A 12,787-nucleotide genomic window follows, 5' to 3' on the forward strand; every position below is an offset into this window, starting at 1 on the left:
CGTCTCTTCAACATACAGCTTAAGATGGCCCCTAAATCTGCAATAATAATTCGCTTTTCAATATTAAGCATATACGATCAATTTATTGTTCGTGATATAACGCTTTGATCGTCAAGGTTGCCCAGTGCCCACGAAAAAATACGTATTCATTAAAATTCTGAATCTTATTCCGTCGTGTGTCAGCATAGTAGCCAGCCACGGCAATAATTACCGTGGTACAGCACTAGTTTGTCGTTAGATATTCTGTGGTTAAATTGCTGTCAGGCCCGCGGGGCTGTCATTCGCACGTGTTGTGATTTTCATCATTGATGTGTCAACGCTCTAGAACGACCATTGGCGGTGTTGTTTAATTTTCAGTATTGTATCTTTTATGAAAAGTTACATTAGTTACAGTGACTTACATATGAATGAGTAAGCTTTAGTTGAGTGAGTTTTCCATCGTAAAGTAACATTAACATAGTATGTATTTGTAACGATTATTGTTTTTATTGTATTAACAGTGATATTTTGATTTGTAATGTACTTAAGCTATGGAAGAAAAAGTGACCTCACTTATAATTACCAAAAATAGTCAAGCAACAACTTATAGAAGAATAATTAAGTATTCTGCTTATTAAAAATGGTTTTTAATTTAGGCAAATTACTTTCTTACAGGGTAATAACTAATAAAGTTTAACCATGGCTCACTCATCGGGTTCTTCAGGAAACTTGAAGAATGGTTTGATCGATTTTACGGCTGGTTCTTTAGGTAACTATTTAATACAATAATTAATAATATTTTAAGTCGAAGAATATTTAAAGAATATTTTATTATCTTAATTTTCAAGAAATATAATAATGCATGATTGTGATGATGCAATCTGTGATACACCCAAATAAGTTTTTTTTTTTTTTTTTAGGGGGTGTAGCAGTTGTATACGTTGGCCAGCCACTTGACACAGTGAAAGTGAAGATGCAAACATTCCCACACCTTTACAAAGGAATGTATGACTGCCTGAAGCAAACATTAAGAAATGATGGGGTGATCAGGGGTTTATATGCTGGCACAACACCGGCAATCATGGCTAACGTAGCAGAAAACTCTGTACTGTTTGCAGCCTATGGATATTGTCAAAAGTTTGTTTGTCGTCTTAGTGGAGTTGAGGTGAGTTGTACTGGAAAAAAACTTCGTTTTCAGTTAATACCACCTATTTCACCTATTATTATTTTATACCTGCATTTGATTTACCATTTGGTCCACAGATTTAAGGTAATAATAATAATCAATCTGGTTTCTTTTTGTTTTTAGAAAGTTGAAGAGTTGTCAGCTTTGGGGAATGCATCTGCTGGTTTCTTAGCAGCATTTTTCTCTTCATTCACATTGTGTCCTACTGAATTGATAAAATGTCAATTGCAAGCCCTGCGAGAAGTGAATGTCCAGACCTCACAAACAGTAGTACGATGATCATTCTGGGTATTTTATTTATCATAGCTAGCTGAATTGATATAATAATATCTATTATTGTATTTTTGTTTTTGTTATTGAAAATTTTGTCATAGAAATCTTACCTTCAGACAGTTGTTTATTTAAAATGAAGTATTATTTCGTAAAATGGCATTCCCATTCACACATTATTATGTACTTATCTAATGCTTTCTGATTATGTTATCTGAGTAAAATCACTTGTTCATGTTTGCACTACATACATATTATTTTTGTTATGACCTTCAAAATAGTTAAATAATGTAAACATGTGTATATGTAGTATTTTCTTGTCAGGTTAAGATATCGCCGTTGCAGCTCACCCAACAGATATTCAGACAATATGGCATTCAAGGTCTCTTTAGAGGTCTGGTCCCAACAATCATGAGAGAAATGCCTGGTTATTTCTTCTTCTTTGGAGGATATGAAGGTATTTACACAGTTTCTGGAAAATAAAACTGTCTTGACAGTCCAATCTGTCTCAAAAAATCATCACAATTGATTCAGCCAAAATCTTTATGGATGCTGTGCTGCACTCATATTGCCCCAAGTAGTGTGTAAACATCTCTAGGATACCAAATTTAACCTTAATTGATTTAGCATTTTTTCTCTAAAAGTATGGCTGTAGAAATTCATGACATTCATTACTAGAGAGACCTTTAAATTCAGATGAAATGCATTGCATTAATTGAAATGGCATGTGTAAATGTTACAGGCACAAGAGAATTATTGAAGAAACCAGGTCAGACTAAAGACGACATCGGTTTCGTACGGACAATGATAGCTGGGGCGGTTGGCGGCCTCGTCCTGTGGACGGTAATCTTCCCCTCAGACGTTATCAAGTCAAGAATACAAATATCAAACAAAAGTCAAAAGTTCTTGACGGTTGGATATGAAATCGTGCAAAAAGAAGGTATGTTATCTTTTGGCTTATTTACCCTACTTTGATATCTCGCGTTCTATAAATGTTTACTTTCCTCTGTACACGTGGTGTAGGTAATTACGTCCTTTTATGTGTGTCGCATTTGTTGATTAATATCACAAATTTATATTCATACCCACTTCTTGAGGGAACTGTTTTCTGGTCCAGGATAAAAAATTAATGCATATAAACAGTGCCGTCTATCGAGCCGGCTGCAGGGATGGGTGAAGGGGTGAACATGAGTGGTCGCCCGGAGCGCTAGATCTTAATTTTAAGGCTATGGAGAAAAAAGAAGTCACAAATTGTTGGGAAAAAGGGAGTCACAATTGGGAAACACGAAAGTCACCATTCAGGTTCAAACCTATGTATCCCCTATATATAACCTATCGACCCCCAGCGGCTTTGTAGGACTGTTATATTTATGAGATCATCTGCACATCAGTGAAAACCGAATTAAAATCCGTTGCATCGTGTACTCTAAAAGATTTAGTAAGGAAGCGGTACATTTTGTCCGAAACGGAGACGAATACATACGTGTTATACAAAAAAAAAGAGTTTGTGCTATAAGACAGGTACCTAGGTAAAGACCTACAAATCCGGTGCAAAAATGACGAACAGCCTTCTCTTTAATTAAATGCATTAATTACAACGAGAAAGAAGACGATAACGTTTAAGATAATATCGTAGAAGACGCAATAATAAATACTTGGTACCTACTTATCTCGTCATTCACTTTGACCTCGCTATTGTAAGAAGAGATAACACGGAGTAACAAACGCTAATCGATCCGATGGAACAATCGAAATTCTTTGACACTTTTCATCATTTGTTTTTTTTTTTCAATTCGTTTCAACCGAGGAGGTGCAAGATTTTATGAAATGAAAAATGAAACCCAGTTTAGGCTGGAACGTACAGCATCACCAGCCGGTTACCTTTCATAATTCTAGTCTTTCCCAACTACTTAGGTAGGTACTTACGTCCAGTGTAACCGAATGTGTTTTACATGCAGCGACTGCCTATCCCACTTCTTCAACTCAGTTGTTAGGCTTAATCACCGCAGTCGGTATTCAATCAGTCGCTAAGTTTCGATTTCTTTCGTCCTTTGTATTGTTATGGAACTCGAGGGACAATTAATAAATTCTTAAACTATCAAAATAATTTTATTGATGACTAGCTTCTGCCCGCGACTTCGTACGCGGATTCTGTCCCTTATGCCAGCGACTACGGGGTCAGCAAAATCAAAGATCTGAATAGTCGCAATAGACGTGACCATAGGGATAAAAGTAGTGATTCTAATTAGTCCGCATTTAAGTTGTGTCTGGCAAAAATATTACACGTATTATTACGTAAAAAAACATTAAATAGATATGACAAAGTCGTGGTGACTTAGTGGAATTCGTGGTGGTTTAGTGGGTAGAGAACCAATCTCTCAAGTATGAGCATGCGTCTTTGATTCCAGGTCTGGCAAGTGCCTGCCAATGCAACTTTTCTAAGTTCGTATGTACTTTCTACGTATATTTTGGATACCAATGACCGTTATTTGGAGGGGATGTTAAACTGTAGGTTCCGACTGTCATTGAACATTCTTGGCAGTCGTTATGGGTAGTCAGAAGCCAGTAAGTCTTACCAAGGGGTGTTGGGTAGAGCGGGTAACCGGGTTGTGGAGGTCAGATAGGCAGTCGCTCCTTGTAAAACACTGGTACTCAGTTGCATCGTGACTGGAAGTCGACCCTAACATAATTGGGTCAAAGGCTCTTGAGATAATAACGACAATAATAATGAGATATAGGCACCGCAGGACATCTGAGGCTGATGACGGGGAGTAGCGACCCCGCGGGGCTATATATACTGAGTTCTCCAGGGAATGTATACTGTCTCCCATTTCCGGCCGGTCGGAGTGAACCATGACGGGGGTAGGTCTCACGCCTCTGGCTTGTCTTGGCCGTCCAGAGTGGAGTCGCTAGAGCAGGATTAGTAGCCCTGCTCGGAGGGTAGGTGCCTCATGGTAAGCGCAGGGAGCGCGTAATCTGCGTTTAAAATCCGCCGAGGTATCCTCACCCTTCAGCCGCTCATGTCCCTGTTGCCCTCTTGTTGCTATTCAGTGACTGGTTGCCAGGGGCCCAGTAAGTGAGGTGGCGAGTCTCCACCTGCCGTTTTTACATGTACCTAATACATTGTCATCTACTAACATCCCATCACAATAGCCCAAGAAGTTTTCCTCCATAGTTAGCAATAGTTTAGCACAGAACCGGGGATTGTCTTTTTTTAACGACGTCCACCGTAAAGGGATGATCGTCAGTTTTGTGTCACCATTTCATTAAAGTTGTCTCAAAAGGGCTTCAGCGTGTTGGCTTCGGCCCCACGTTTGCCTCCCAAAAATTCGGAACTGTAGTCCCGAGGTCTGGAAGAGACATACAAAATAATAATGAGATATAACGCAACAAAGTTAGAGAGTGGGGGCTCGTGACGCCACGTCTAGGTATGTAAAAGGACAATGGGCAGATTGGTATACCCCACCAATAGCGATGTCATACATATCATTGGATAGGCCTTTTTATGTAGAACAACATTTACTATGACAGCTTTGCTGAAATGTTTGTCCGTTCCGAGATATAGATCAAAAACTGTGCAAAAGTTAAACTAAAGTTAACTTAATAATCTATTGATATCTCAAGTTTTTAGAGGAAAAACTAAGTTCCACTAAGTGTAAGTCTCCTGAGTTCTTCCTGCTGTATCCGTTAGGGTCCATAATTGTTACTATTATTTAGCATTTCAACCTTATACTGTAACCAACTGGATATTGGCATAATGATAAACCACCACCAATAGCAAAGTCATGCATATCGATGGATATGTCTTTTTAACTGGAACAACATTTACTATGATAGCTTTGTTCTATTGTTTGTCCGTTCTGAGATATGGCTGAAAAACAATGCTAATCAACACTGTAATCTGATTTTCTTTGAAAAATAACACCAGTGTCTTTATTTTTTTTATAATCATTATGTAAGTCGTGGTGACCTTGTCGTTAAAGAACCAACCTCTCAAGTGCGCGGGTTCGATTCCAGGTCAGGCAAGTACCAATGCAACTTTTCTAAGTTTGTATGTAGGTACTGTCTACCTAAGTATATCTTGGACACCAATGACTGTGTTTCGGAGGGCACGTTAAACTGTAGGTTCCGGCTGTCATTGAACATTCTTGGCTGTCATTGCGGATAGTCATAATTCAGTAAGTCTGACACCAGTCTAACCAAGAGGTATTGAATTGCCCGGGTAACTGGGTTGAGGAGGTCAGATAGGCAGTCACTCCTTGTAACTCTCAGCTGCATTCGGTTAAACTAAAAGCCGGTCGAATCAATATCTTTATGTACTTTAGAATGAGAAAGATTTAATGATCATGAGAAAGACAAACTCTTGTCTGAGTAACAGCCACATGTGTCGATCGATCATAAGGATCATAAGCAAACGCTTGGTGCGGTCGGTCCATGGTCGTGCATGGGTAACAACAGAAGACAAAGAGACTGGCAACCAATCTTACCAAGAGGTATCGAGTTGCCCAGATTACTGGGGTAAGGAGATCAGATAGGCAATTACATCCGGTTAGACTGGAAGCCGACCGCAAGATAGCTGGGAAAAGGCTAATAAGATCATATCGAATTATTTAAATGTACAAAGTAACGTATGAACGAAATGTGGATATTATTCTTATATTCATATCGTAGGTGGAACTGCTAAATATAGTAACAAATGCAGACTCACAGCAGGTACTTAGTACATCGACGACATATAGGTATAGATTTTCCTTTAAACACTTAATGTGCATTAATTTTAAGTTTGTATTTTATCTATATCTCAGAACGGACAAACAATAGAACAAAGCTGTCATAGTAAATGTTGTTCCAGTTAAAAAAGACCTATCCATCGATATGTATGACTTTGTTATTGGTGGGGTTTATCATTATGCCCAATATCCAGTTGGTACAGTATAAGGTTGAAATGCTAAATAATAGTAACAATTATGGACCCTAACGGGTACAGCAGGTTGAACTCAGGAGACTTACACTTAGTGTAACTTAGTTTTTCCTCTAAAACCTTGAGATATCAATAGATTATTAAGTTAACTTTAGTTTAATTTTTGCACAGTTTTTTATCTATATCTCGGAACGGACAAACATTTCAGCAAGGCTGTCATAGTAAATCTTGTTCTACATAAAAAGGCCTATCCAATGATATGTATGACATCGCTATTGGTGGGGTATACCAGGTCCCATATATTTGTGCCCATTGTCCTTTGTACTAAGCAGTGACTTAACACGAAATTCAAGCGTTGTTGTATCTTCGTTATTATTTGTTTGTGAGAGAGAGAAAAGAAAAATGCGTGTCCATTATTTTAGGGTTATCTAAAAGACGGACTAATCACTTTTTTTGATTCACCATACCTATTTCATAACATTCATTTCTATACATGTCAAGTGTAGTATTGCTCTTGAAGTTCCACATCAGGTGTTCCAGATCTTCGATGTTTATACGTCAATAGAGGGTGCTTATCAGATTGAACCACATTTGCCAAAACGTCATATCTTCACATGCTTCATATAGTCTAGCAGGGCTCCTGGAGTTCCACATCAGTTTTACATCTTCAATTTTTATAAGTCAACAGAGAGTGCTTATCTGATTGAACAACTTTTGCTAAAACGTCATACCTCTATATGCTATAGTCTAGCTGGGCCCCTGGAGTTCCACATCAGGTGTTTTAGATCTTCAATTTGTATAAGTCAATAGAAAGTGCTTATCAAATTGAACAACTTTTGCTAAAACGTCATACCTGTATATGGTACAGAGAAGCTGGGCTCTTGGGGTTCCACATCAGGTGTTCCAGATCTTAAAATGTATTATCTCAGCTGAAAATGCTCATCAAATGAAACAATTTTTGCCACGGCACCATATTTGTATCTCTTATAGTTTTATTGGTCTGTTGGAGATCTGCATCGGGTCTTCAAGTTTCGAAGATAAATTATAGCCTATATGTTGACCAGGCTTAATACTGATACAACAAAGAAAAAATCATTGAAATCCGTTCAGTAGTTCGGAAGATTAGCGTGTACAAACAAACAGACATACAGACAGAATTTTTTTTTTGGATTTGTGCTCCATTACTCTTTCTAAACCCCACCCAATTATTATTTTTTTAATATATTCAATGTACAAACACAGTTTTTTTACAGATTTATTATATGTATAGATGTTACACGTTAACAAAAGATCTTAGAATGCCAATGATATTTCGGACAACTGATCCAACTTCTGATCCAACAGATAAACTGTGTATACAGTTTTGTTGGACATTTTATATTTTTTATAATGTAAAATGTACCTTCTAAGCAATAAATAAAAAAAAATAAAAAAAAAAAAAAACTAAGCGCTCCCTGCTTATTCCTGCCTTTATCCAAAACTAGACGTTTTTCGATTCAGCTGTGACGGCGGGCTCCCACAACAACGTTTGGTTTTATTTTTATAATTTTTGTAATACAATGAAGGTAGGTACCTAATAAGTAGCGTAATTACCACCTGCTGGTCAAGATAAGCGTACCTAAAGCGTAAACAAAACATCAGATGGGTGGGCTACTTATCAGCGAGAAACCAATTAGGTATATCAGATAATATGACTGACAGATAACGCGTAGCCTGAAACACTGGCAAAATGGTCCACACGATCAGTACATGATTATAAAGTAATGTCATTGAAAACACATCTACGTATTAATAAATCATAAGGCATTTAGGTATTTACCTACTCGCTGTAGACCTAAATCTATAGCTTCAGTAACAGGTAGTTAAAATCAAATAGGTAGCTAGTTCAACTGCATTAGGACCAATGTCTACAGTTCTCTACGGCCTCTACTGTCTCTATAGTAGTCTACGGCTCTATGATAAATATTTCTGTGCGTATACTTAAATGCATTCTTTAACTCCTAACTTTGGGACGCTTTAAAATACAGATTTTTCGAAGATTTATCAATCAGGAAGACTGCGAGCTCTTCTCTATCGGCCTCTTTCTAAGTACTCAATTATTTGAGATCTTTTTATAACTAAAAAAGGATCTACTGCTTCCCGAAATTTTTGGAAACATTTCTAGTTGAGTTATTAGGATGGGGCTTATCTCGCCTCCTTCTGCCCCCTCCACAATCTTCCAAAATTTTCTAAGTCCAAGTACACGATAGGATGTACCTTGCGCATTTGCCCTTAATCCCTGTCATTTATTATAACATCTTGCCCACATTTATTCCAAATGCTGTAATGGATGTACGTCGCCACTCTTCGGTCTCTGTTAAATGTCCAAGATGGAGCCGGTTGCGTCGGTTTACAACTTTGGTTTTCCGTGGATTATTGAATAACTATCTTCAGACGTACCACTGATTTTTATTATTGTTTATTTCAGGTGTGCTGGCTTTGTACAACGGTCTCAAACCGACATTAGTGCGGACCATCCCGGCCACAGCAGCGCTCTTCGTTGTCTACGAGTACTCCAAGAAATGGATGCACCAGTCTTTTGGAGATTAACTCATTGCTAAAATTAGGTGTTTTAGTGCAATATTAAAGTTATTTATGAACTGTTGTACTCTAAGTATTTTAAAGACAGTTGCAGAATACATTCCTGGCCCGGCTTTAGGACATTCAAAGTGATTTTATTTCATGTGTGCTCAATAGAGATATCACTTTATTTGTCGTAATATGGACCTGTACCTTTAAAATAAAATTGACTGTAGATACATGAACACATGAATTTGAATAACACATAATATTTGTAAATAACATGGTTGTGATATGATTTAAGATTATAAATTAAGATGTGTGTCACCAACCTTCCTATTTACTAACATTATATCAATTGCATTTCAACATATGAAATTATCGTCACCAAGTTTTATGCATTGAGTGCCTTATCTACTTATCTGGTTTACTTGGGCGTGTGCGTTCGCGCAGCGGAATGTTGTTGCATTTAAAGATTTTAATTATGCAGATAATTAGTGTAAGACGTTCTATAATTGTGTATGGTAAATAAAAATTTGTGTATGCAGCCATTGTGGAGAAATTCACCAAAAACTGATTCCGCTGGGCGAACGTTGTCCTGGCGGAACTTTTTTTAATCCATAGACTTTAGAAAAAAAGAGATGTGTCCAAAAATTAGTGTGTATTTGTGTATAATTATTTATGTATGAATGAAATCAGTGCATGCATAAACTTCGGAGAAATTCAAGTTTCCGCTACGCGAACGTTTGGTCATTAGCTAGTTTTCATATAAAGCGCTTACATAGAGAGCTGTAGATTTTTACATACGTTGTTTTGAATTTGTTTATATTTGTTTAAAAAACAGATTTAGAAAAAGTCGTAGGGTTTAAAAGATAAAAATATAAACGTAAAATACACTTATTAGGTCTTAGTTCTTAAAGTATGCAGTTTGGGGTCTAGATTTTCACGTTTAAACAAACCTTGTATGTGTCTGCAACATGTTGCCAAGTATCAATGATATTCCGTTAGTAATTAAAAAGTTATAGGATAATTTACCATGAATAGATCACTGTTTACAAAGCAGTCGAATATCACGAAATTATAAAGGAATTGCGTGGTAAAACGTATGCCAATAATTAGTTTAATCATTCAACTATTCACTTGCAAAATTTCATGTCAGTAAATTCAGTAAATAAAGAAAGACAATTATAATACTGACGAAGCATCGAAAACGTACATAATCCGACCAAGTTCGAATAGCTATAAAAAAGCGGCCGTGCAATATATTTAGGTAACATCCCAAAATTTACATTATAATACCGGTATTGAATTGGTACTGGTGATAACACAATTGTTGTTTCGATATAATTTATAGGTTTTCTACACCTACTTTTTTAATGTATTTGACTATGACAGAAAGTAGGTACTAATACGTAGGTACTTTATTTAAGTATGCGCTTGAGACTTGAGATATAAATTAGATATATTATTGATTTAAGACAAATAATATTCATACAGCTAATTTCCGACTTTAGTGACTGCACGCGCGCAGCTCGCGGACAGCTCGCGATCGGCTCGCGTGCTGCGCATTCGCCAGATGTGGACGCACCCTTATAGCTATCCGAACTTAGTCGGATTATGTAGGTTTTCGATGCTTCGTCAGTATTATAATTGTCTTTCTTTAATTACTGAATTAAATAACATGAAATTTTGCAAGTGAATAGTTGAATGATTAAACTAATTATTGGCATACGTTTTACCATGCAATTCCTTTAGAATTTCGTGATATTCGACTGCTTTGTAAACAGTGATCTATTCATGGTAAATTATCCTATAACTTTTTAATTACTAACAGAACATCATTGATACTTGGCAACATGTTGCAGACACTTATAAGGTTTGTGTAAACGTGAAAATCTAGACCCCAAACTGCATACTTTAAGAACTAAGACCTAATAAGTGTATTTTACATTTATATTTTTATCTTTTAAGCCCTTCGACTTTTTCTAAATCTGTTTTTTAAACAAATTCAAAACAACGTATATAAAAATCTACAGCTCTCTATGTAAGCGCTTTATATGAAAACTAGCTAATGACCAAACGTTCGCGTAGCGGAAACTTGAATTTCTCCGAAGTTTATGCATGCATTGATTTCATTCATACATAAATAATTATACACACATTTTTGGACACATCTCTTTTTTTCTAAAGTCTATGGATTTAAAAAAGTTCCGCCAGGACAACGTTCGCCCAGCGGAATCAGTTTTTGGTGAATTTCTCCACAATGGCTGCATACACAAATTTTTATTTACCATACACAATTATAGAACGTCTTACACTAATTATCTGCATAATTAAAATCTTTAAATGCAACAACATTCCGCTGCGCGAACGCACACTACTTGGGCTTGGGTAATATTAAGGGTCAAGATGTCTCGAAGTGCTTATAACGTACAAGTAGTAGGTAGAAAAATGTGCCAAATAATTATTGATATGAATAAATTGTTATTATTAATGTATGTTTCAATTATGTTGTACAAAAAAGAAAACAAAAACAAACCTTTTTAAATAATATTTTTATATACGATAACCTGCCAGCCGCGTTTATGAATATCCATGTCAGGAGGTATAGTTGGACAGTCCAAGAGGAAAAGGTTCAAGAGTTTGGTTGGTTCCTATGATTATTAAACTACTGTGTCTGCATCGTGCACAGTAAAGTGGTTAAAACAAAGTAATAGTTCATTCCCTCGTGAAAAGTCTGTAGAATTTGAATAGTTACACCTACCATTCAAATGAGAGTCCATTGCGATTACGATTCGATTGCAGTATTTGCTGAATGCCCCATATATTTCAATCGTAGTGGAGTACTGATTGAATTTTAATTAATAGTAAAGTAAAATTAGCAGACTTGGTCCTCAGGAAGTTTAACACTAGTGTTTGCGGAACCATTGTTGACAGACCACCACCAAAATCTACATAAGTGTCAGTCACACACTTCTGAAGAAACTATAAGAGCAAAATTAGTGTCTCGTGTGTCTGGGACTGTTGTCATGTGTAAACAAAATAACTATCTTTTCTTAATCTAACTGTATACAACTTTTTAAAAATCAGGGGCCTGATTCTCCTAAGTTGATAATGTCAAAATTGAATAGAAATTGAATCGCAATAGCAGTTTTAACCATATCGGTATTCTAATACTAATGTAAAACCAATCGTATTCCAACGACATTCGATTGGTTTGCGATTTGTATGCTAATTTGGAGAGTTATTTTGGATTGGATAGTAGTTTTCTCTACAATCATATTGCAATCGTAAATCATTCGCAGTCTATATGATTCATAGTTTAATCACAGAAACGGATAAAAACGTTTATTTCAAAGAAAAAATAGCGGAATGCCACATACGCATCAATCGTAATTGAGTCGTGATTGGATCTCAGTCGAATGTGAATTTGTAAAATTAAGAGAATCGGGCCCCTGTTCTTGAAAAACCGCGTCGCTGATGTCATGGTTATTACATTTCTTGCAATGGATCTTCACTCCTGGATCATTTTTTTTTTAATTGGATTGATGTTCCAGGATTTACCGTTATCGAACACTTCACCTGGGGCCCGATTCTCCTAATTTTACTTAAGCGACATACGATTCACATTCAACTGAGATCCAATCACGACTCAATTACGATTGAAGCGTAGCCTCAATGTCTTAATTAAAGGCGGTCATCAGGCGTCCAGGATAATTAATTCATGAGGATAAAAAGCGTCTCATTAATAGTTCGCACAATTATATCAAATAGATACAATTATTCGTTCGTTGTACAATAGATTCTGTTATCAAGTAGGAGGGTGAGGGTGGAAGGGTTCTTGAAGTGAAATCAAGTCTGTCATCCTCCGA

General features: G+C 36.6%; 1 protein-coding gene across 4 annotated transcripts; it reads left to right on the forward strand.

Annotated features, from left to right (window-relative positions):
• The first annotated feature begins 280 nt into the window (after nucleotides 1–280).
• LOC124632585 (mitochondrial ornithine transporter 1) lies at nucleotides 281–9,003 on the forward strand. 4 transcript variants are annotated; one of them, XM_047167475.1, is made up of 7 exons: nucleotides 281–463; nucleotides 656–748; nucleotides 900–1,144; nucleotides 1,289–1,435; nucleotides 1,760–1,892; nucleotides 2,178–2,375; nucleotides 8,824–9,003. In XM_047167475.1, exons 2-7 carry the CDS (start codon nucleotides 679–681, stop codon nucleotides 8,943–8,945), a joined length of 915 nt encoding a protein of 304 aa, XP_047023431.1. In that variant the 5' UTR covers nucleotides 281–463; nucleotides 656–678; the 3' UTR covers nucleotides 8,946–9,003. The 4 variants fall into 4 exon arrangements, with proteins under 4 accessions (XP_047023431.1, XP_047023430.1, XP_047023432.1 ...); XM_047167474.1 differs by having other exon boundaries at nucleotides 281–459; nucleotides 655–748; XM_047167476.1 differs by having other exon boundaries at nucleotides 283–426; nucleotides 655–748.
• Nucleotides 9,004–12,787: the final 3,784 nt, after the last annotated feature.

The sequence above is a fragment of the Helicoverpa zea genome, chromosome 8, assembly GCF_022581195.2.
Source record: "Helicoverpa zea isolate HzStark_Cry1AcR chromosome 8, ilHelZeax1.1, whole genome shotgun sequence".
Classification (NCBI taxonomy): domain Eukaryota; kingdom Metazoa; phylum Arthropoda; class Insecta; order Lepidoptera; family Noctuidae; genus Helicoverpa; species Helicoverpa zea.

Coding starts and splice junctions, on each gene's coding strand:
- LOC124632585 (XM_047167475.1), top strand. CDS start 679: ATGGCTCACTCATCGGGTTCTTCAGGAAACTTGAAGAATGGTTTGATC. Junction 749..899: donor TTTTACGGCTGGTTCTTTAG/GTAACTATTTAA, acceptor TTTTTTTTTTAG/GGGGTGTAGCAGTTGTATAC. Junction 1,436..1,759: donor TCCAGACCTCACAAACAGTA/GTACGATGATCA, acceptor TTTTCTTGTCAG/GTTAAGATATCGCCGTTGCA.